This window comes from Moschus berezovskii, chromosome 6 (assembly GCF_049115385.1).
Source record: "Moschus berezovskii isolate FMDL1 chromosome 6, NW_MosBer_1.0, whole genome shotgun sequence".
Taxonomy (NCBI): Eukaryota; Metazoa; Chordata; class Mammalia; order Artiodactyla; family Moschidae; genus Moschus; species Moschus berezovskii.
The window spans coordinates 24,888,574-24,914,458 of NC_142465.1; the positions used below are offsets into that span (position 1 = coordinate 24,888,574).

Consider the following 25,885-nt stretch of genomic DNA (forward strand, 5'->3'; position numbering starts at 1 on the left):
TCTTTAGGAATTTCCCACAGTTTGTGGTGTCCACACAGTCAAAGCCTTTGGCATAGTCAATAAAGCAGAAGTAGATGTTTTTCTGGAACTCTTGCTTTTTTGATGATCCAATGGATGTTGGCAATTTGATCTCTGGTTCCTCTGCCTTTTCTAAATCCAGCTTGAACATCTGGAAGTTCTCAGTTCAACTACTGTTGAAGCCTGACTTGGAGAATTTTGAGTGTTACTTTGCTAATGTGTGAGATGAGTGCAATTGTGTGGTAGTTTGAGCATTCTTTGGCATTGCCTTTCTTTGGGAGTGGAATGAAAACTGACCTTTTCCAGTCCTGTGGCCACTGCTGAGTTTTCCAAACTTGCTGGATGTAGATGGAAATGGAGGTAAAACATGTAGGGTGTGGATACAGAGGTAGGTAAATTATGTGTCTGAAAATAGAAAGACCAAAGAGCCATTAACCTGAAGACTGTATCTTCTTTGTGTAGGAGGAAGCTAAGCTCTCTGACAAGTTTGAGGAGTTTGGGGAGAAGGAGAGAATGGTTGTGAGACGTGAAATGGATGGAGAAAGTAAAAGAGCCATGAGAGAGAGAAGAAAAAAGCGATGAAAGACTTTCTTGGAATTGCTTGATGATCCTCATTTGGCAGTTTGCTGGTTTTGCCTACTCCCTGGTGGCTCAGAGATTAAAGCATCTGCCCTCAATGCAGGAGACCTGGGTTCAATCCCTGGGTCGGGAAGATCCCCTGGAGAAGGAAATGGCAACCCACTCCAGTATTCTTGCCTGGAGAATCCCATGGACGGAGGAGCCTGGTGGGCTACAGTCCATGGGGTTGCAAAGAGTCGGACACGACTGAGTGACTCCACTCACTTGCTGGTTTTAGCATTGGAAGCCTCATGTCTTGGGATCCCTTGCTCCCAGGCAAATCAGGACCCATTTGTGGTTTGAGATCAAGAATTAGTAATGCACCTATTAAGGTCTTATTGTTGTTGTTGTTTAGTTGTTAAGTGGTGTCCGACTCTTTGCAACTCCATGGATTGTAGCCCACTAGGCTCCAATGTCCATGGAATTTTCTAGGCAAGTATACTGGAGTGGGTTGCCATTTCCTTCTCCACGGTATCTTCCTGATCCAGGGATTGAACCCAAGTCTCCTGCATTGAAGGTGGATTTTAGTGATTTTAATTACAAAGTTAGGATTCCCAAGAAAACAAGGTCATTAAATAGAAAAAAAATCACTTATAACAACTTCAGGAATGAAAGCTATTTTAGGAATGGAAGTTTGGGAAAAACATTTAAGGGAGAGCTACAAAATATTTAATACTTGCTGCTTCTACTGCTGCTAAGTCGCTTCAGTCGTGTCCAATTCTGTGTGACCCCATAGATGGCAGCCCACCAAGCTCCCCTGTCCCTGGGATTCTCCAGGCAAGGACACTGGAGTGGGTTGCCATTTCCTTTTCCAATGCATGAACGTGAAAAGTAAAAGTGAAGTTGCTCAGTCGTGTCTGACTCTTCGCAACCTCATGGACTGTAGCCTACCAGGTTCCTCCATCCATGGGATTTTCCAGGCAAGAGTACTGGAGTGGGGTGCCATTGCCTTCTCCTTAATACTTGCTAATTTCTCCAATTATTCTAAATAAATATTTGCTACTTATCACAAAGTTTCAAGAAGAAAAGCATTTCATTCTTCTATATATATGACCATGCTAATTTAGCAGTAATTGCTTAGAGTAATTCTATATAGTCACAACACTTGTTTTTAATTCTAGTTTTTTTACACTTATAACTCAAGCCTGCTCAATGTAGCTTCTGAGTATTATTTCTAGAAATTGATATTTATAGCAACAAATAATGTTTCAGTTTTTAATGTTTTAAATATTTCCAAACTATTTGACTTAAATAAATTTACGATTTACATTTAATTTTTAAAGTTTAGAATTTACTTTTGTGCAAAGTAAAATGTGAATTAAATTTTTAATTTCATTAATTAGACTCCTTTAAGAAACACATTTTTAAGTCATAATTTTTCTTACATTGCTTCAAAATTTACATTATTGAACCGAACTGAACTGACTGAAGAAACACATTTTTTAAGTCATAATTTTTCTTACATTGCTTCAAAATTTACATTATTGAACCACACATTTTACTAGAGCTTTTCAAAAGATTGGGCATTCTACTCCTCTTAATCTTGGCACATCAGGTAATTCCAAATCAGTCAGCCTTTGAAAGCTTTGAAATTACTTAAAAGTAAGTAATGTTCTAGAAATATTTAATTTCCCTGTTTTGAGGACTTTCTGCTGGGTATGCACATTTCCTTCTCATTGTGTGTGTATCTCCCTGGTTCTGTTTTTAGCATGTTCTATCACCCCACAGAAAGTTGACTGTGTGGAAAGAATACGATGTGTTCATTAGAGACAGGATTTACTGGTTTCTGTTTTCGTTCCAGGGCCATTACGTACCACCTCCATGATCTTGGACCACTTTTATGGTATTTGGAATTTTAGTTTGCCTATTTATGAAGTGAAAATAATAATAACTAGCACATACTTAGTACTATTATGTCTCTTCAAAGACACAATATAAAACATTTCAGTGACTGGCGTATTGGCAGCATTTCACAAAAGACAACTTTTCATACACTTCTTAGTGAATAGTGAGAAACTCATAGAACTAGGAAGTACACTGGTGATTACCAGGGACTGCGGGGAGGGGGAAATGGTTTCAGGTGTGTAAAATGAATTATGGTCTAGACATCTGCTCACAACACAGTGCCTACAGTTAACGTATCATACACTGAACAATTTGTTGAGAGTAAATCAAAAAAAATTATCTTCTATCAATAATACTGAGAAGCACTAACATTGATGATGTTTACTCTGAGCCAGGCACTAAACTTATTCAGTTAATCCTTGCAACAACTCTATGAGATAACATCTATTACTGGTTATTCCATTTTCTAGATGAGGAAACAAAGGCAAAACAATATTGAATGCTTTGCTGAAGACTGAATATCCAGCAAATCTGAAAGTGGGGATCTGAATGCTTTTCCCTCTCTTTTGATCTCTCAGTGTGTTTTGTACAGACTTCTTATATCACCTATAACACTTACTGTCTCTAAGTTGGTTTACATGACTGTCTCTCTGTACTAGACAGAAGTATCTATGAAAATAGTAGTCATTTAAAGATGTTTTGTATATCCAGAACTTACAGTACAGAGACATTCGATGCTAAGTAAACCTCTGCAATGGAAACTTCATTTTTTTCTGCACCCCCTTCATCAGAGCACACACATTCTCCATGTGTATAAAAGTATTCTAATGTGAATCCACTTGAATACCTCCCAAGGTTGACACTGACAAATTCTAACATGAAATTTAGACAAATCGTACTCACATCTAGCACCAGGAATTCCTTTCATCACCCAAAAGGCCCTGGTTTACATAACTTTCAGGTCCTACAAAGTGGAGTCCAATATTATGGACCCCTGTCTTCCCTTTTCCTTTTTCTGCTCCTGGGACTGAGTGGAAAGGCAGCCTGATTTCCACTAAGAGCACACTCAAGAATCAGAACAAGTTTGCTTAAAACTCAATGTGTGAAACTAATGCTCAGTGATCTCTGGAAAGTTCCTACCCTTTCTGAGCTCGTTTCCTGGGTAATAATGTAAAAAGATGAATACTAATGCCTTCACAGGGAGGTTGTAGTAGTCACATGAGATAATGTGACATGCTGAGCATTATGGCCCCCAGAAAGTGTGTGCTCAATCAATGGAAAACATTATTGCTATCATCACCATCATCCTCACCATCATCACTTATCTCCTAGAAATGCTGGGACCTGATCTCTCAACCATGGATTCTGATCTTGCTAATAGTGTATCCTTTGGTCTAGAAATGCATTCCACCACAAAGCTTTTTGAGTAATGATGCCAGACAAATATTTTCACCCCAGATCTTTGGTTATTTGATCATTTCCATCATGCCAAAGCTGAATTATTAAAACTGCTTTATATTTTAACACAAAATACACGTGTATCTCCTGCTTCGAACCTAGCTTCTAGCAAAGCTTTCTTCTTGGGTCATGTGGGTCCCTGCAGAGTTGGAACTTGGCGGTTTTGAGAAAGAGACAAGTGAACGTCATTACAATCCAGCTCTGATGGACCTGACCTTCATTGGTGTGTGGACCCAGAACCCCGGTGAATTCAGGCTCTTGTGGGGAAGAACCGTCGATCAGCCTCGGGGTAGATTCCTCCTCCTCTGCCTCTTCCGCCTCCTCTGGCTGTGGGGGCGGGGTGAGGAGCTCTCTGTTTCCGGAAGGCACCACCGTCGCTATTTCAGTCTAAAAAAGAAGCAGAATTTCATCAGGCAACCTTCCCAATCAACCTTCGTGGCCGTGACACAAATTTAAAAATGTATCCATCTTTGCCACAAGAGGTCGCCGGTGTCCTGAAGTTGAACGCTGTGACGCCTGCTTGCCTGGGAGGGCACATGCGGTTCCTGTTTTGTTTTTAATTAATTTTGTTTCTCAAGTCTTAGTAATAGTTTCCAGTGCCTTTTTAATTTTGGTCTTATTGCTCTTTAAAACCCCCGCGTGTGTTTATTTCATAGGTTTAAAAATAACCTTGTTTATTGTTTTCTAAACAATGTTGCAAGAACGCCTTATTGTGAAAGATTCTGAGAGTAAAATCCGAAATTCCCCTTCCTCCTGCAGCCCCAGTTCTACTCCCAGTAAGAAATAGATGTGTATTTTCAAGTCCTTTTAATCTTTGATTTTCTAGATTCAAATATTCTGTTCCTTTACAGCAACTTACACTTCCTTCAGTTGCATTGCATTTTTAGTGACAAGTATCCTTTATGCTAAACTAAAATATGCAAAGGTATGAAAACTACATGATTTGATCATGGAATGCCATTTCTCATATATTTTCACTGTTATTTGAATAACAAATATTACCAGTAATATTGGGATATTAAAATTGACCTTCTTGAGAGCTTTGACAATACAAGGCACTTTTATAAAATTTGAAAACCTAGTCAAAGATGGCTTCTATTTTAGAGTATTCTTGATTTTCTCTTCTTACTTGCATGTTTTATGTAGTGAGTTTTTGATTCTAAGAACACTGTTTGCCACTTAGAAGAACCCCTTACTCTCAACTTTCTTCCCTTATCTCAGGGTCTGTTTCTTTGTTGTTACTTCGTTGCTAAGTTGTGTCGGACTCTTTCGCAACACCATGGACTGTAGCCCACCAAGCTCCTTTGTCCATTGGATTTTCCAGGCAAAAACCTGGAGTGGGTTGCCATTTCCTTCTTTAAGGGATCTTCCTGACCTAGAGGTTGAACCAGGGCCTCCTGCATTAGCAGGCAGATTCTCTACCACTGAGCCACCAGGGTAGCCCCTCTTTCTTTGTATCCCTTAGTAAATCCTACCTCCCTATGCTAACTTCCTGCTGACCTTGAAACTTTGGGTGAGAAATTTGCTCAAGACAGTTGGTTGTCAACGTATAGGAACTGGCTCAGAGGTAAAGAATCCACCTACCAAGCAGGAGACATGAGTTCCATCCCTGGGTGGGGAAGATCCCCTGGAGGAGGGCATGGCAACCCACTCCAGTATTCATGCCTGGAAAATCCTGTGGACAGAGGATCCTGGTGGGCTACAGTCCATAGGGTTGCAAACAGTCAAATACAGCTGAGTGACCACACCCACTCACAGGCTTATGTAGGAATCATCCTTAGAGGACTAGTTTTTTCATGGCACTCTAGAATTTCCAAAATCTCCCTTTATCACCTTGATTTTTTAATCCTTTGTTTTAATCATTAAACACACACACACAAATTACTTTCTAACTTACTTAATGTCAACATGATATGCAGGCTATTACTTTCATGTTTGAAATATGAAATATGTAAAATAAATTAAAATAATTATGCTAGATACTTTCTGAGTATTTTAGATAGATGTTTCAGATTATTTAAAAATTTTATGATAGACTTGCGATTTAATGTCACTTTTATACACTTGAATACATTGCTTCACAAATGAAAATTATCCCTTTAAAGGAAACTAAACTATTTTTTGGTCAATTTATTTTTCTGGATTCTGTCTCCTTCTGTGCATCTGTAGTTTCTCCATTCCAGCCCTTCCTGCATTGTATGGTATTGATTCCATGGTTTTCTGCCAACCCAAGACTACTTTACGGTACGCTTTGAGTTAGGCCTTATATCTCTGCACCTCAAGGCTGTAGCATAGTAGGTGATCAACAGTGCTTATTGATTATAATAAAAAAAATTTGCTTGTCCAAAATATATCTAATTCACAGCTCCATGCTTAATTTTAGACATTTTGCTAAGAAAAATCAACAAAGGCATTAAAGCTTATTTTACTGCATTTAAAGCATGAAAGCAAACCTAAAGCAAACTACAGTATATTGGGTGCATTAGGAAGCCATACATGAAAATATTATAAAACGTGTCCAGAAACCTCTGCTTGAGAAGCACACTTCCTTAAACAGAGAAACATACGGTTTCCATCTGCAGGGTCAGAAGGAGGCAGTTTCAGAAGGAATGGACTTGCAGAGAGACCAAAAGGAGGTTCTGGGAAGAACGGAAATTGAGACAGATGTTTCATGGAATGGAGGCAGCCTAAAGGGAGAAACACATTCCAGACACGTTGCCTTGAATCTTTAGCTTTGTAGAAAAATGTTTGTGCATACTTTTTTTAACAGATAATTGTTTTTCCACTGATTTGACGTGAAGCTGTAAGATCTCAGTTGTCATTCAGTATAATGAGGCAAAACAACTTTTATGTTTATCAAAAACTGTTTTGTTCATGCTTCCTTGCTAATAAAATGTGAATGTTGAGCAGCTTTTAAGACCGAGGAAAAGGAATGCATTTTTAGTTCAGCAAAGTTACAGAACTATAACCTCAAAGTATTGTGCCTGGAGAGCCTTTTGCACTGCAGACGCATTTATTCTCACCATTGGATAGAAGTGATTTAGGGTTCTGTCTTCTTTTCCTCTTTAACGATTTTCATACCGTGATGTGAAGCAGTGAGGCAATGCATGCAAGAAAATCAGGCCAGGGAAACATAACCACATGGCTCTCCGAGTAACAGACTTTTATGCTTAATGCTGCAGAAACCTAAATTTGGGAAGAAACATAAATGGCCAGAAAATACCCTTGCCCCCTTTCTCAAATGCACACATAACTGAGCCTCTGATATAAATACTTTTTTTCTTTTGGAGTTTTTCTCCCCTCTTTTTCATTTCGCCTCCTTATTCAAACTTGCACCCTGCTGAGTGGACTTTTGATCTGATCATTATATTTCCCTAATTTAAAGACACAATACAAGGTCATCCCCACGTGTCATTACTTCTCGTGCTTATCTTCTTGACCCAGGCCCAGGAGGGTATATCTTTGAGTTAATCGGTTGTCTCATTCTATTTTCTGGTTTACTGGCCTTGGAACTGTAGATAGTTGATGCCACGGCAGACGGTGTTTAGAGGTACCTTCCATATCCATGAAAGAGGTATATTTCTATCAGAGATTACAGATGCATAGCCCACAGGTTGGGTAGAGTGCTGAACTTAGTCGCTCAGTCATGTCTGACTCTTTGAGACCCAATGAGCTGTTGCCTGCCAGGCTCCTCTATCCATAAACTTTTCCAGGCAAGAATACTGGAGTAGGTTGCCATTTCCTTCTCTAGGGAATCTTCCAGACCCAGGGCTCGAACCCATGTCTCTGGCATCTTCTGCATTGTCAGGCAGATTCTTTACCACTGAGCCACTTGGAAAGTCACAGTGAGTTCTCTGCAAATGTCACACTGAAGAGATATTAGTACCAAGGAGTGTCCTCCACCATCCCTTGGCCTCCACACGCAGCACAGCCCTGATTCCATGGAGGTAACCCCGCATCTCAGTGCAATCTCTGAGAAAACAGGGCTGAAATAAACTTGAGGTGGCTTAGATGAAGTTTCTGCTCCTGGAGAAATAAGGACTCTAAGTGGAAAGAAAGTCAGTTACATTTTTTTCTTTTTTTCCCAGATTATGTGTACTCAGACTTTTACTGGCTGTGTTTATATTGTTATTAATAAAACTGTGAAAGATTTGAGACCTTCATTCTCAAATAGTCAGCAGACAGGGAGCTTAGATCAGTGCTCTGTGATGACCTAGATGGGTGGAATGAGGGTGGGTAGGAGGGAGGTTCAAGAAGGAAGGGATATGTATTTACATATAGCTGATTCATTTAGTTGGATAGCAGAGAGTAAGAGTATTGTAAAGAAATTATACTCCAATAAAAGTTATTTTAAAAAAATAGTCTGCAGAGCTGCCCACGGAAGAAACTTCCTCTAAAAGCACCCAGCACCATTTTAAGTGACAGTAACATAATGAAGGGAGGATAAATTGGGAGACGGGGTTTGACATATATACGCTACTATATATAAAAATATATATCTAATAAGGATCTATTGTATAGCACAGGGAACTCGACTCAGTACTCTGTAATGAGCTACATGGGGAAATAATCTAAAAAAGAGTGGATATAATATAACTAACTCACTCTGCTATACTCCTGAAAATAGACAACACTGTAATCAACTATACTTCAATAATAAGAAACTTAATATTAAACAAAAAAACACCCAAAAGTTTTAAAAAATCTTTTTAATCAAATCAATTTGCCCTCTAGCAAAAAACATATCTAAATGATCTATGCAACCGAATTACTACCATTAAGCCTAAATTTATTTGTCTTAATTTCAGAGTAAAAATATGAATAATTAGTATGTTTAGAAACAGCAGCCACACCTCTTCTAACTGTCTTATTTGCCACTGATTCTTTCAGTAGAGACCTGTTGTTGAGCATGCTACTCTCACCTGTTCAGGGTAGTCACAAACCATTCTGCTGCTCTTAAGCACTGTTTGAATTAATTAAAACTAGTATATTTCATTTTTTGATATTTTAATATTTTTCATCTCTGTGCTTAAGCTGCACTAAGTTTCCCGTGAAAAAGTCGATGAAAATGTTATACCTGTGAGATGGAAAGAAAATATAATACATGTGAGATGGAAATCGTTACTTAGATTTGATTCCTATCTTTATGAATGAATGAAAGGATCACTAAATGAATGAATGAATTTATAAATGATGGAAGGTTTGGCAGTGTTTATCATTATCTAATCAACCAGACTGAATGCCTGTGCCAAATATTACAGTTAAGCTATGGTCAACTGTCCATTTTCCCTGTCATTAATATTTTCTAAACATTGATCCATGAATGAAAATATAATTGACCCTATTGGAAAAAAAAATAATGCAGATTTTAGTATATAAAATAGAGTCCAGGATAGAGTCACAATGAGATACCCAGCCCAAGAAACTGAAGTTACTTTAGATTGTTCTTGTGATGTAGATCTGATCAGTGAGGAGAGACTGTTTGTCTCAAACCCTTGGGAGCAGTTTCTTGACTCATGACTCCTGACTAGTGATGATGATATAGTCAAAGAAAGGAAAGTGAAGTTGCTCAGTCATGTCTGACTCTTTGCGACCCCATGGACTGCAGCCTGCCAGGCTCCTCCGTCCATAGGATTTTCCAGGCAAGAAAACTGGAGTGGGTTGCCATTTCCTTCTCCAGGGGGTCTTCCTGACCCAGGGATAGAACCCGGGTATCCCACAAGTAAACTGAAAAAGAGGGTAGTCTAGAAAAATCGAGCTCGGGGAAATATATGACAGTTTGTTACTGTAGCCATCATTGTTTGGAAGAGAGAAACACTAAATTCATTGAACCTAATGATATCATCTCTAAAATGGAGAAGAGAGGATTCACTGCATCTCACCACGGGCTGGATGAAAATATTGGGCATGGATTGAATACTCACTGTGTATGAACAACTGTTCTACTCTTTCCATTATTTGCGTGTAATTCTCAGAATAGCCCTCTGTGGAAGGTGCAGTGATTGTGATCATTTAATAGATTATAAACTGAGAGTGGAAGCGGGAAGGGCTGAGGAAGCTGTCTGAGGTCACACAGCTCCTGTGTAGTCAGCCCAGGATTTAAATCTGATTATGATTGTCACACAACTACACAAATTCCTTAATACTTACTGATTCCGTACTCAGCCAAAACAATGTATGCTGAATAATCTAACTTCTTACATATCTTCATTCTGAGAAAGAGGAGCTCTGGATAGGAGAAGCAAGCATTGTCATCGGTGGAAATGACCTCACATTAAAAAATTCATAAATGGACTTTCTTGTCCATATTTTAAGCCTCGTGTGATTTTTCTCTTAGTGTCATTTATCAACCTACCATCATATCTGGCCATGACTGATTATGTTAGTCTGTTGCTACACATGAAGGCTGAACACCCTACCAAGGCCATGCTGCCCGATGAGAGCACTTGGCAGCCAATCAGTCTCTCTCCGGAAATTGACAAGTATGAAAAATATCACATGACACTGATGTAGGTAAACTGTAAAATTCAAACAGCATTGATTATAATTTTCTCTCAATTTTGTAAGAAATAAGCTTTTATCTAGAATGAAGCTCTAGTCTGGTTAAGCTAAGATAGTTTCATGTATTCATTTTCGTCTTGGGCATTCAGCTGAAATCAGTTTTCCACGTTCTTAGACTCTGGCTAGTTCTGGCCAGCTGATAGGAAGAGAAGGTCATGTGCAACGTCTGGTTCAAATCAGAAGAGCAAGCATTCTTTCTTCAGATTCTCTCTCTTCCCTTAATCTGTCAACAGAAGATCCACTGTGACTTTGAAGTCCAAAGGTGAAGATGGTGACGTTCTAACATGAAAGATGTTTGAATCCCTGAATAACTACTTGGAAGGCAGTAAACCCCTTGACCTGCATTAGGTAGCCTTGTCAGCAAGATATAAATTTCTTATTGCATTAAGCCATTGGGATTTTGAATTATTTGTTACTGCTGCTAATGTAACTTGCCCTAAGATAGAGCTTTTCAATTTTTGTTTTCTTATCCATTTCCTAATTAAATTAATGAAACAAATTTTAACATTTTCGGAATTTATTTACCTAGCACATTTCATTGACATTAGAAAAACATAAATATGTACATTTTTTTTTGTCTCTTTATCCTAATTTCTCTATAACAAAGTACTGTTCTTTGATCTAGGCCACTTATGTAGTACTTACTGAAATATATCACCGAATTTTACTCAGTTCACCATTGTTTCAATTTATCTATTTTTAAATCTCAGTATTTTATTAACTTATTTCAAAATTAATAAATCTATATAATGAATAAATGTCTGAAAGTCAAAATCAAGACTAGTTAATGGCCTTTTTTAATCAAAATAGCATACAGTCATAATATTTGATATTAACTTGCTAAGATATGTATGTATTGAAGAAAATCTGTAAATGCTTTCTTTTTTTTAATCTATCCTAATGTACAGCTATTCTTTGTAGATTTGTGTTCAATGCCATGTTTAAGTGAAAACTGTAATGCAAAAGAAACAAAAGCTGATGATTTGAAGGTTGCATTTATTCATATCCTCTCTAGCCCAGGTCTCTTCTGGGACCTCAGTGTTTTTTCCTTTGTTCGCATGTTTATTTTCTCATTTCCTTTTCTTGTTGTCAGAAAATGGAGATATTTCATTTGTACTTGCCAAATAGACTGTTTTTTACTTCAGTTTTATCCCAGTTTATTCAGGACTCTGTTCACCATCACCCCCTTAGGCTCCAGAAACTTAATAGGTTTCTAATATCTTAGTTCTCACAAAATGTACCATCTAGTTCTAATTGAATGTCTCCAAATGATATTGGTAGGGGACTTTGGCAAAGGCTGTAGAAACATTATCTCATAGCAAAGTCAGTTCATTTCCCCTTTCCCCTTACTGCCCTTGTTCCCCAAGTAAGGTTGCCAGAAGGACAATTTAGTGCAGGCTGAAATCAGTAATCTCATGAGGATGGGAGTAAGGGGAGAGAGTCAATCACAGTAATTGAAAACAAAGAAGCTGGACTGAAAACCAAGATATTTGGAACCTTTCAAACACTGGCTCTTTATTTTATGATGGAGTAATTTAGTATTTTTTTAAAAGTTTCAATCTTTCCCATCCTAACACAAAGCAAATTGTTCCTTCTAACACAGACTTTCTAGAGGCACAAAGTATAGCAAGCTGTGCCTTTTAATATGCAGAGCGTCTCTGAATACAACTGCTCTTCATTCATGGTGATGATTTATGTATTATCAGAGGTAATTATAGACATTTCAAACAGGAAAACTTGCATTTCAGAGGATGTTCTAGGGAGAAGCAGCTAAGATTCAATTGTCTTCAAAATAGTTATTACATTATATTTTTTTCTATTGTACAGGAGTGGTGGTAAAGCCTTGCAAAATTTTGCAAATTTAGAAATCTGACTTAATCTCTCAGTGGCAGGATGACTTTAAACAAATTCAAAAGAACACTCTAACCTAGTATGCTGTGCTGAACCGGTTATTGCCACCAGTATGTTCTCTGTGGTCTCTGTAGCTTCCCTTGGGGGCTTAATTATAGTTAAAACTCTGTAGAAACAGAAACAGAACAGAGGGCCCTGTGTGTATCAGCTCTGTAATAACATAAAGTAACAGAAGGCTGTTTTTCAAGGGTTTGAAATTCTTGATTTGTTGACTATCATACATTTTTGCAGTCATTAGCCTGATAGAAGTCATCCTGTCAACAGAAGGCTGCTGAGTAGTAGTTAATTGACTCTGGTAATATTTGGCTCTATGATCTTCCTTATTAATCTCAGTATCAAAATGTATGGGTCTGCTTTAATCTTCATTCTATATATGCATTATAGATTCAATATAGTTATGGTAAAGGACTTTTAAATGTTCTGAATTTGATTTCTTTCGTATTTATGTCTTTGATCAGTTTCAATATCATAATTCCAGAGAGAACACATTGAAAAAAAATTTGATCCATCCTCGATACCTTCTAGATAGATTTCATTTGTTCTTCTCCTTTATGCTTTAAGAAATGGAGTGTTTTATATATTTACACATATACTTTTCCTCTTTAAAGCCCACATTGAAAGTCAGCAAAGATATTGACATGACGTCACTGTGATTATCCTTTGGGGCCCACCTGTCCGTGTCTTATATGGAGTACATTGACATCATAAGCCAACAATTATACAGCCTAATGGATGACAACATTGCTTGACCTCTTATTGTCCTGCCTAGCCTTTTTTTTTTTTTAATGCCCTATTGTCATTGGATCTTCCCTAATTCCACAAATTTCTCATTCTAATACTCCTAGGGAAAGTTATGGTAAACTTTGTCTTGAGTGTTTTAGGAACAGAGAGGCTTACACTGTTATGGTATGCAAACACACAGGCATTTGGCTATGCAGGACAATAAGAGGTCAGGTCCAATCGTGGGTTAGAAATAAGTGTAGTGGAAGAACATGTCTAGTTAGGATAATCCAACTCAGAAATGTGAAAATGTCCAAAATTCTTTTGAACAGTGTTACTTTTGGCAGATTTATCATTTACTGATTTTTTAATGTCTCTGTAGAAGATGCCACAAAACAATATCTGGAGAACTTTGTCAGAAAATATGGCTCAGATGGTAAAGAATTCACCTATGATGCAGGAGACCCGGGTTTGAACGCTGGGTCAGGAAGATCCCCTGGAGAAGGGAATGGCAACCCACTTCAGTATTCTTGCTTGAAAAATTCCACAGACAGAGGAACCAGGCGGGTTATAGTCCACAAGTTTGCAAAGAATCAGATATGACTGAGCAACTAACATTTTCACTTTTGTCAGAAAAACAAGTCTAGACCGGAAAGAAGAGAGAAGGCTTTCATTACTAGAGGGCACATAGTACTAAAGAAGTAAAGGGACCAAACTAAAAAGCATATTAAACTGGTTAAAAAAACAATAGTAACTGACGAACACTAAAAGAATAGCTGAGGGATGTCAAATACCCAATCTGAGTCCTACCCCTAAATATTCTGATTTTAATAATCTAGAGTATGGTCCAGGCAATAAAATGTTCTTTGATGGCTCAGACAGTAAAGAATCTGCCGCCCTAGGTTGGGAAAATCCCATGGAGAAAGGAATGGCAACCCAATTCAGTGTTCTTGCCTGGGGAATTCCCTGAACAGAGCAGCCTGGTGGGCTACAGTCCATGGGGTCGCAAAGAGTCTGATAGGACTGAGTGACTTTCACTTTGAAACTGTAGAGGTGATTCAAATTTATGGCCAAGGTCAACGTTAATTCCACAGACTAGAACGTAGAAGACACAAGTGCTGATTAAGTCCTGGAACTCTGAAATGTTGAGTATAGCCTTAGAGCACATAGTAGAGGGATTGATTTTTACTGGCCTCCCAAGGGCCACAGTCATGAGAGACATCAGCTGGCAGTTTCAGTTCAGGAATCTGCAGAAGTTCATTCTCCAGCTTGAAACAAAACAAAACAAAAAAACTGTGGGGAAGACGTGGAAACTCTCTTGGAGGTAGATTTCTTGAATTTCACAGCCTGAAGCAAGGGTAAAAGCCCCTGGGACACAGAGCTTCCAGACTGGAGAAACCCCTGGCTGAAAATCCTTGTGTACAACCGTCTGTCACTTGAAAGAACACATACTCAATGCAACACATATTCCAGGAGCCAGAAAATCAGGACTTGGCAGGAAAACGGAGATCAAAAGCTTTGAATGTGAAGAAAGATAAGATTCAGATAGATCTGATGATTGGTGGGGGGAGGGGGTGGTTTAGTTGTTCAGTCATGTCCAACTCTTTGCAATGTTATCGACTGTAACCTACCAGACTCCTGTGTCTGTGGGATTTTCCAGGCAAGAACACTAGAGTGGGTTGCCGTTTCCTTCTCCAGGGGGAACTTCCTGGCTCAGGGATCAAACCCAGGTCTCCTCTATTGCAGGCAGTCTCCTGCAATGCAGGCAGATTCTTTACCAACTGAGCCACCAGGGAAGCCATCAATCACCTGTGCTAAGAAACCGGATGTTTAAAACTGAGCCAAGAAACAGTGATATCTCCAGTGATACTGTGAGAGAAGAGACATGATGTTTGGGGATGTTTTCTAGTTCAGTGCAGCTCATAGGTACATCAGAATGACCTGGAGGGTAGGTTTCTGATTTGTTAGATCTGGAGTGGAACCTGAAAGTTTGCATACCTGACCAGCTTTCAGGTAATGTTGATGCTGCCTGCTCAAGAATTACACTTAGAGAACAGCTGCTCTCATAAAGGTAAAACAGTGCCTTAATTTAACTTCTAGTGGGAGATTTCTCCAAACTGTACCTGACCTCAAATTCTGTAGGCTAGGGACAATGAACATAAGCTGACCAATATCTGGATGAGGTTAAATCAAAAGTTCTTCCATCCTCTGAATTCTCAGATGCCATCAACTCTCTTCCTGGTCTCTGGCAACAGTATGTACAGGCATGAGAAATATACTTTTGCCTAGAATAGCTGTTTAGGGACTCAGGATTAACATGTTTCTTAAAATTTGGTGGAGATTGTGGTCAATATTGTGATAATATTGTATGTGCAATCAGTGCTTTGTTCTCTTTGAATATCAGGGTCATGGGAAACTTGGTAATGAACAAACAGCAATTTATGTGCCTTTGAAGACCTACATCTGTACCAGATAGAGTCCACTCAGGTTGTGAAAACGGGGAGTTTTCTCATGTTCTTTGATCTTTTAAATCATGAGGCAAGTAATTCTGACTTTGTACTATAATCTCTTTGGATTTAAACTAGTTTCTACTTTAATATGGGCTTCCCTTGTGGCTCACCTAGTAAAGAATCTGCCTGCAACGTGGGAGACCTGGGTTCGATCCCTGGGTTGGAAAGATCCCCTGGAGAAGGAAAAGGCTCCCCATTCCAGTATCCTGGCCTGGAGAATTCCATGGACTATATAGTAAATGGGTTGCAAAGAGTCAGACATGACTGAGTGACTTTCACTCATACTTTAATATGGACTTCCCAGGTGGCTGAGTGGTAAAGAATCTGCCTCCAATGCAGGAAATGTGAGTTCCATCTCTGGGTCAGGAAGATCCCCTGGAGAAAGAAATGGCAACCCACTTCAGTATTCTTGCCTGGAAAATTCCATGGATAGAGGATCTTGGCAGGCTACAGTCCATGGGGTTTCAAAACAGTCAGACATAGCTTCTAAACAACAACATGCTTTAATATGCAAGGGACATTAATGTGTACTTTTTAACTTTTCCTCCAAAACTTTATAGAGGTAGGGTAGCTATAGGCAAATTTGTATCCTCTATGTTTCTGAAATTGTCTTATTGGTGTAATTACTCAGCATTTCACTTCATTGCAGAAGCTCTGATATTAAATAATGGGACTTGATATAATTTGAGGTTAGAACATAGAACTGAGAGTGAAATTTCAATCTTTGAGATAAATGCACTGATGTTCTTGGACCTACTTCAAGATTTTGTGCAATCAAAATCTACAGAGGATATCTAAGAGTGCTGGTTGGCCTCATGCAGGCCTCAAGGATAGGCCTCAGGAATGTAGGAGCCACTGTCCTAAAAAATGGGCTGACTTCCTCTCTTGATGTGGAGAGCTATATTGAGCTCAGTGGCTTGTGAGGTCACCGTGTTGGGGATTAGGTTCATCCACTCCTCCTAAGGGAAGAAGAATGACCAGGGTGATTAGTGAGTAGGAAAAGGAGCTCAGCATGAGTGGCTATCTTCTTTTTTAGAAGAAGTTGCCTGCTTGCCAGGAGCATCCGTTCTGTTTTGCCCCTTCATGCAGGCATTAAGGTTTACTGTATTCTGAGGCCTGTGGTTGACTAGCCTTGCCTGTGACTGATGACCTGGCCTATTTCTGAAGTTTTATATTAAAAACCCCTCAGTTGCTTCATACCTAAGTCATATATTACAGCTTAGCCTTTATCAGAAATAAGGGGGATATTTTGAACTCTATTTGTCTTAGTCTCATTTCTGTCTCTCAGTAGATCCTAAATTTAGGTAGGCCATAGTGGAACATGTATAAGGTTCCTTAAAACCTAGCACTACTGCCCAGAAAATTTCTATATTATATGTATCTCTATGTGTCATATATAGAATAGTATGCATTTTCAAATATGTACTCAACCCCTGGCTTCATATTATGTTAACAATTCTTTTCTTTGCCTCACTGTCTTAATTTATATTTTATATAATAATATATAATACAAGATGTGATGTGGGGAATATAATGCAATATACTTATATATATTTTTGTAAACTATTGTATGAGATAATATTATTGTATATAGCCCGTGCTACGCTTAGTCACTCAGTTGTGTCTGACTCTTTATGACCCCATTAACTGTAGCCCGCCAGGCTCCTCTGTCCATGAGGAATCTCCAGGCAAGAATACTGGAGTAGGTTGCCATGCCCTCTTCCAGGGGATCTTCCCAACCCAGGGATCAAACCCAGGTCTTCCACACTGCAGGTGTATTCTTTACCATCTGAGCCACCAGGGAAACCCATTGTATATAGCTTATATTAATCTGATTTTATCTATAATTATATTTATCTATATATTTATACATCTATTTCTATATTCATTATAGCGTTTATGCATGTAACTAGACTTACACACTATTCAAAAACAATAGTAGATAAACACAGGAATAAAATAATTTATATCTAAGATTTTCTGTCAGGTCTGTGACTCGTGACAGATTTGGAGAGATAATTTCTCAGCACATCTGTATATTTTGTGGCTGAACTCATGGAAACCTTATGTCCCCAAACTACAGGTCTTGTTTATACTAAATTTTTCACTTCCTTTATTGTGTTGAAGCTGTGTGATTCTAAGATGATGAGACTGAGAGCTACTGAGGGACAGGGAGGGACTTGGTCTGATTTACCTGCTTCTATTCCTGACTTTCAGCAAAAGATTGGTAAGTGGATCCAAAGTGAACCCATGCCAGTAGAGTCAGTCTTCATTAAAGCACAGATCCTCCTCCTTCTGTGAAGGCTTCTTTGATCACCAGCGCGTAACCCTCTGTGGCTGTTGACTAATAACTGATTCCATGGTAAAGATAACATTCATTGAACGTTAGCTATGTTCCAGGCTCTAAGTTAAATCATTGTTATTCAGTCTCTTAAGTCGTGTCCAACTCTTTGTGACCTCATGGACTGCAGTATGCCAGGCTTCCCTGTCCTTCATGATCTCCCAGAGTTTGCTCAAGCTCGTGCTTATTGAGTCGATGATGCTCTCCAACCATCTCGTCCTCTGTCACCCGCTTCTTCTCGTGCCCTCAGTCTTTCCCAGCATCAGGGTCTTTTCCAGTGAGTTGGCTCTTTGCATTTTTAAAGCTGCTACCTTCAAAAGTCCCATCACTTCATGGGAAATAGATGGAAAAACAGTGGAAACAGTGTCAGACTTTATTTTGGGGGGCTCCAAAATCACTGCAGATGCTGATTGCAGCCATGAAATTAAAAGACGCTTACTCCTTGGAAGGAAAGTTATGACCAACCTAGATAGTATATTAAAAAGCAGAGACATTACTTTGCCAACCAAGGTCCGTCTAGTCAAGGCTATGGTTTTTCCCATGGTCATGTATGGATGTGAGAGTTGGACCGTGAAGAAAACTGATCGCTGAAGAATTGATGCTTTTGAACTGTGGTGTTGGAGAAGTCTCTTGAGAGTCCCTTGAACTGCAAGGAGAGCCAACCAGTCCATTCTAAAGGAGATCAATCCTGGGTGTTCATTGGAAGGACTGATGCTAAAGCTGAAACTCCAATACTTTGGCCACCTGATGCAACGAGTTGACTCACTGGAAAAGACTCTGATGCTAGGAAAGGTTGGGTGCGGGAGGAGAAGGGGACGACAGAGAATGAGATGGCTGGATGGCATCACTGACTCTATGGACATGAATTTGAATGAACTCCGGGAGTTGGTGATGGACAGGGAGGCCTGGCGTGCTGTGATTCATGGGGTCGCGGAGAGTCAGACACGACTGAGCGACTGAACTGAACTGAACTGAACCTTCAAAAGTTAACTCTCTCAAAAATTTCCTTAAAAATAATTTTAATTAAATCACGTGTTCTGAAGATAATCTTTCCCATCAGGGTTTTTCCCAGTGAGTCTGCTCACTGTATTGAGTATTGAAGCTTCAGCTTCAGCATCATTCCTTCCAGTGAATATTAAGGACTGATTTCCTTTAGGACTGACTGGTTTGATCACCTTGTAGTCCAAGGGACTCTCAAATCTTCTCCCAAGATATCTTAGGACTCGGAAACTGAAACTCAGAGTGTTTTTATGACAGTCCAAGGCCCACAGTTGGTGTGACAGACTTGAGACTCACACATGAGGAGTCTGACTCCATAGCCCATGTCACTCAACTCTGTGAAAAACTGCCTCTCAAGGATGAATCAGGTGGACACATGAGCAACACCCTAAGCTGGTGGTTTCTACCCCCATTCTTTGTAGTGTGCGTGATAATGATTTAAGTGTCCAAGCAAAGCCAGATTGAGACACAAATGTCCTACTTGTTTATTTGCTTAGAGTCTCCACTCTGCCAGTCTATTCCTAACCAGTGAACTCCGTTCTTCCAGCACATAATATTTAAATTATAGGCCCATCTCCCTGTTTTGTTAAAGTTTTCAAAATCCTGAATACTATTTGGATTTTTATTCAGCACCAAGTAAGATTTTTGTAAAACAAAACAGGATTTTAAATTTATCTTTCTCCCAAATTACCCCACCAGTCAATACTCAGTCTTGAAAGTGTTCTTTGTTGTCATCATTATATCAAAATTTGGTTTCCAAATAGGCCCTGGGCCATTCATTCAGCCTGAGTTACTAAGAGTATTCTTCTGGGTTCCACATGCTGGCATGTAGGAAGGCTAAGTGCGATGAAATTCTGCGCTAAGCGTGTCTGTTGCTCAAATTGATTTAAGTAATTTATATTAATTGTCTAAAAGATTGTGACCATGAACACTGGCAATGAAAGCTATATCTTATTTTCTACTAATGTATGAGGAAGAAATGTGTTTGGCAAAGATTACTGAATCGCCATGTTTTTGACAAAGCTGCTTTCAGTTCAGAAGGATCATCTTTCCTGTCTCTTCCTTAAATACTTTGACAGCTAAGAGAGATACTTAGATAGTGTGTTAATTGCAATAACTAGAAAACTTCTTTTCTGGTTCCTAATACTCAAATAACTTAATTTCAGAGAAAATAAGCCTCAATATGGGACACAGCTAAAAGAAGCAAAGATGAAAGATAAGGAATTGAAAAATAATGGAGGTTTTAGTGCCTAGGTCTGTCTACTTTGGCATCAGAAGAATCTGGTTTAAATTTTACACTGAAACTTACTAGTTGAATAAGAACTCTGCTCCTCAGTTGTTCTTAAAAATAAGTCTTATTTCAAGGGCCAGTTTTGATAATCAACTTATATTTATGGTCTCATAAATAATGTATAGTACAGATACAAGCACAAACAAATCACTGGCAAATAATATCAGGGGTCTTTTTCTCCTGATGAGCCTGTGTGATTGTACATTTTTGTTGCTTCACTTTTTTAAGGTTTTCAAATAGCTTAAAATAAAAATCAAATGGTTTAATGCTGCTTTGGAAAGAAGCATATGGAAACACAATCAGACAACCATATTAAAGGATCATCAGCAAAATTCTTTCCTCTCATCCTCAGAGCATCTTTGATGAAAAGAGAGGGTAAAGAGAAAGATTAGCTTTTAATTCTTGCCATAGCCTGAAAAGAATATTTACTTCAGGCTGACTGACAATTTAACAAGTTACTTCTTCCAATAAGAGGTATTTTATGTGCCAACCATATGTTTGAAACTTTAAAACATATTGTATACATTGGCCAAAGTAAGACATAATTCCAGATAGAATATAAAGTATTGCATGCCTTTTTCACCAGAAGAAATAAATAGTAGAAATATTTCTAATTTAATTTTTTTTTTGTTCAGAATATATAGAGATGAGTTTTGAGACAAATTATCCTCTAGTATTAACGAAGTTTTACACCAATTCATCATACTTGTATAACCTAATTTTAAGATCCTTTTTATATGTTATTATCTAAAGTGGACATTGATTTCTGTAAGTAGTCCCATATTAGTTTGATTCTACTTCAGCAGTTTCAGGTGTTACAGGTCATCAACATATAGTCTAATTTTTTTTTTTGCATAACATCCTGTTATGACAAGAGAAAAATCACTGCTTTATTGTTAACTGATACAACTGCCTTCACTGAGTTCTCTCCCATTCCTTTAACTTCACTAAATTTAATTTTCATTCCCTTGACAAAGTTTATTGATCAATGCTATTTTTGAAGCTGAATATATTTATTTCACTGGCAGTTTTTGTTTTAAGGATGATTTTAAACAATCTGGCCAGCTGTTCTTTCTGTGAAAATTTTTTTTTAAAAGGCGTTAATTTTAAGGTCAATGGAGAGTAACAGCAAGAAAAGCATTCCTCATTCAAGAAACTTACTCTTAGCCAATTATTACTGATGTTTTTTGTTAGTTATTAATGCTATTTCCTTATGAACGCATGCTCTCTCTCATTCCAGTGGTACATAAGGCAATTTTTAAATCACATATGGTAATATTTCAGAAAATAATCTCCTTGAAGAGATTAGGGTGACTGGAAGATAGAGTTGGGGAAATAATACAAAGCCAGGGAAGAATGAGGCAAAAATTAAGATCTAGTTTTCTGGAAAAGAAAATGACACATTTACAAGATGGATGGTCTAGAACATATACAAATTTCTTAAAAATTGGAACCTGTTCGGACACTGAGGCCTGAGAGAAATTTTTCCTTCATGTCCTCATGAAAGAGGACATGTCTGTGTGTCCTAAATGTCCCCAGCACCATCCTATGACAAATACAGTCAAGTGCTTCATGGGACCACATGGTGTAACATCTCTGGTGTTTATTGAAGATATAGGAACAGTGCAGGCTCAGTTAAGTAGAAGTAATCATGCAAGACTAAATGAGGTGATAGAGGTATGGAGAAGTCCAATTACCTGGAAGGAGCCAAGAAAATTTCCTGGAGGATTGGAAGTTCATACCTTTCAGCAGAACCTCTATAAATATTAATACAGTCACTGAGTATGTTTCTGAACAAAATCATTTACTCATGGGCAAGACCAATGATTTTTTAGATCTAAGAGAAATGGACAATCAATAATGCAAAAACTGCATCATGAAAATGGGAATTCCAAATACCTGCTCGGCCAAAAGCACAATCTCAACTTAAGCCATTCAAAGAATACAGAATTTTGAACTATTTAGATTTTTCATGATGGACCCTGCACACTCAGGTTATTCCTTATAACTTAGATACATATACATATTTGCAATTATACTTAAGTAGTCTTAAACCAGTTTTTCCTAAAACATTAGGTAACTGTCATAGGACTGGAAAAGGTCAGTCTTCATTCCAATCTCAAAGAAAGGCAATGCCAAAGAATGCTCAAACTACTGCACAATTGCACTCATCTCACACGCTAGTAAAGTCATGTTCAAAATTCTCCAAGCCAGGCTTCAGCAATATGTGAACCATGAACTCCCAGATGTTCAAGCAGGTTTTAGAAAAGGCAGAGGAACCAAAGATCAAATTGCCAACATCCGCTGGATCATGGAGAAAGCAAGAGAGTTCCAGGAAAACATCTATTTCTGCTTCATTGACTATGCCAAAGCCTTTGACTGTGTGGATCACAATAAACTGTGGAACATTCTGAAAGAGATGGGAATCCCAGACCACCTGACCTGCCTCTTGAGAAACCTATATGCAGGTCAGGAAGCAACAGTTAGAACTGGACATGGAAAAACAGACTGGTTCCAAATAGGAAAAGGAGTACGTCAAGGTTGTATATTGTCACCCTGCTTATTTAACTTCTATGCAGAGTACATCATGAGGAATGCTGGGCTGGAAGAAGCACAAGCTGGAATCAAGATTGCCGGGAGAAATATCAATAACCTCAGATATGCAGATGACACTACCCTTATGGCAGAAAGTGAAGAGGAACTCAAGAGCCTCTTGAGGAAAGTGAAAGAGGAGAGTGAAAAGATTGGCTTGAAGCTCAACATTCAGAAAACAAAGATCATGGCATCTGGTGCCATCACTTCATGGGAAATAGATGGAAAAACAGTGGAAACAGTGTCAGACTTTATTTTTTGGGGCTCCAAAATCACTGCAGATGCTGATTTCAGCCATGAAATTAAAAGACACTTACTCCTTGGAAGGAAAGTTATGACCAACCTAGATAGTATATTAAAAAGCAGAGACATTACTTTGCCAACCAAGGTCCATCTAGTCAAGGCTATGGTTTTTCCCGTGGTTATGTATGGATGTGAGAGTTGGACTGTGAAGAAAGCTGATCGCCAAAGAATTGATGCTTTTGAACTGTGGTGCTAGAGAAGACTCTTGAGAGTCCCTTGGACTGCAAGGAGATCCAACCAGTCCATTCTAGAGGAGATCAATCCTGGGTGTTCATTGGAAGGACTGATGCTAAAGCTGAAACTGCAATACTTTGGCCACCTCATGCGACAAGCTGACTCACTGGAAAAAACTCTGATGCTGGGAAGGATTGGGGGCGGGAGGAGAAGGGGACGACAGAGAATGAGATGGCTGGATGGCATCACCAACTCGATGGACATGAGTTTGAGTGAACTCTGGGAGTTGGTGATGGACAGGGAGGCCTGGCGTGCTGTGATTCATGGGGTCGTAAAGAGTCAGACATGACTGAGCAACTGAAATGAACTGAGGAGAACATCACTGTGATTATATATCATGAATAACTGTAATCTTAGTCAAGCTACTTAACTGATCTTTGTCTCAACATTTGTAGCTATTCGATGGGAATAATAATGGACTTCATTCTTTGGTTGGGAGAAATAATTGAGATAATACATGTGATATTCCTAGAACAGTACTGACATGCAAAAAGTGCTCAAAATTAAGCTATTATCCATCAAGAAGGAAAACATCTGCATTTCAGTCTTATGGCTTATAACCAGTTCCTACTCATATCATTACGGTAAAATGAAAGCTAGAGGTAACAACTGCAGCAACTTTATATCAACAAATTTATCCACAGGATAATTTAAAACATTGTGAAAGAATTTGTTGTTGTTTATTTGCTAAGTCGTGTCTGACTCATTTGTGACCCCATGAACTATAACCTACCAGGCTCCTCTGTCCATGGGGTATTACAGGCAAAAATACTGTAGTGGGTTGCCCTTTCCTTCTCCAGGGGATCTTCCCAACCCAGGGATAGAACTTGCATCTCCTGCATTGGCAGGCAGATTCTTACTGCTGAGCCACCAGGGAAGCCCAGATGATAGAATTGATGGATCTAAAATCTTTTTCTAATATATGTCCAGTGGATTCTAGAAATTCTAGAGCTTCAGAAATCACATAAGTCATCAGTCTGAAATATTAACTGCATATAATTTTCAAACCATTGGAAGAAATACTTTCCAGCCACTGAGGAGGTAATGAATATACTACTACCAGTAGAAATTAATAAAGCTCTACTGAGATTCTAACCCTGGGAATCAAGGGTGGTTTGGCTCACTGACTAAATAAATCACTGGACTCATAAATGCAAGCCTTGCAGCCTTACAGTAATTCAAATGTAGTTTTCAGAAAAGCAGTTTAAATCACTACATATTATATTAGTTTTCTGTTACTGCATTGAAAATTGCTCTCTGGGCCAGGAAGATCCCCTGGAGGAGGGGGTGGCAACCCACTCCAGTGTTCTTGCCTGAAGAATCCCCATGGACAGAGGAGCCTTGCAGGCTACAGTCCATGGGGTTGCAAAGAGTCAGACACGGCTGAAGTGCCTTAGCACACATACACACATAGCAGTTTGAAACTATACTCATTTTTAAATTCATAGTTTCTGTGGATCAGAAGTTCAAGAGTGGCCTGACTGGGTTCTCTGCTTAAGGTCTCACATGGCCAAGATAGAGGTGATGACCAGGGCTGTAACCTCATGTGGAACTTGAAGTTTCTTGTATATTTAGAAATGGGTTTCTTCTACCCCCATATACTTGCTGGCTATCAACTTCTCCTCAGCATTTAGAGACTTCCTGCATTCCTGCTCCATACACCCATCTATCTTTAAAGCCAGAAACAGATCATTTCCCTTGCACTGAATTTCTGTCGTGACTCCAATTTTGTCCCTAACCTCAAGACACTGACTTAAAAGGGCTCATGAGTTTAGGTCAGGCTAAGATAATCTCCCTTTTTAAATTTCAAGTATGCCATGGAACATAACCTATGACAGGAGTGATGTCCCAATATATTCATGATGTTAAGAATTGTAAAGAGCATGGATGCCTCCAGGAATGGGCCACTTAGGGCACATCTTAGAATTCTGCCTACCACATATATCAAAGGCCTTAAGTATTAATCATACCAAGTTTAGACCAAAGGGTCAACTATATTGGCGAAAGTTGCCAAGTCTTAGATTTTATAAGAAAGAAAATTGGCATATAAAAGCAATTATCCTGTCATTTTACAATTTTAGAATATCAAGTTGTCTTTTGTGCAGATGAAACAAATTCTAGGCTAAATTATGCAGAACCATACTCTTGGCATCAAGAACAACAACAAAAAGATAATTGAAGAATCTGATCCCTTCATTCTCAATGTGAATTGTTTACTCTGAACTTTTCATCAACGAGATCCTGTATGGGTGTGTTACCAGTGTTCACTCAAAAAGTATCCCATAAGATCAAGAACATGTGGAAACCCTGCCTTTAATTTATAAAGATGAGATATCTAAGCTTATTTGACCTTCCAGAATCTAAACTTGCAAGACTACATCCAAGAAATTCATGCCATGTTAATCAGATTCTAGAATCCATTCACATGACTGAAACTATTGCCTGTATTTTACATTTTCCCATAGGGAATTATATGGTAGTTGT

The 25,885-nt window shown here is 38.7% G+C and overlaps 1 protein-coding gene across 1 annotated transcript in view; it reads right to left on the minus strand.

Annotated features, from left to right (window-relative positions):
• EPYC (epiphycan) overlaps positions 1-25,885 on the minus strand; it is a 40,395-nt gene that overhangs the window by 10,137 nt on the left and 4,373 nt on the right. Inside the window, exon 2 of the mRNA XM_088836673.1 lies at positions 4,155-4,326. Coding sequence (XP_088692799.1) covers positions 4,155-4,326 — 172 coding nt within the window. The remainder of the gene's footprint in view (positions 1-4,154; positions 4,327-25,885) is intronic.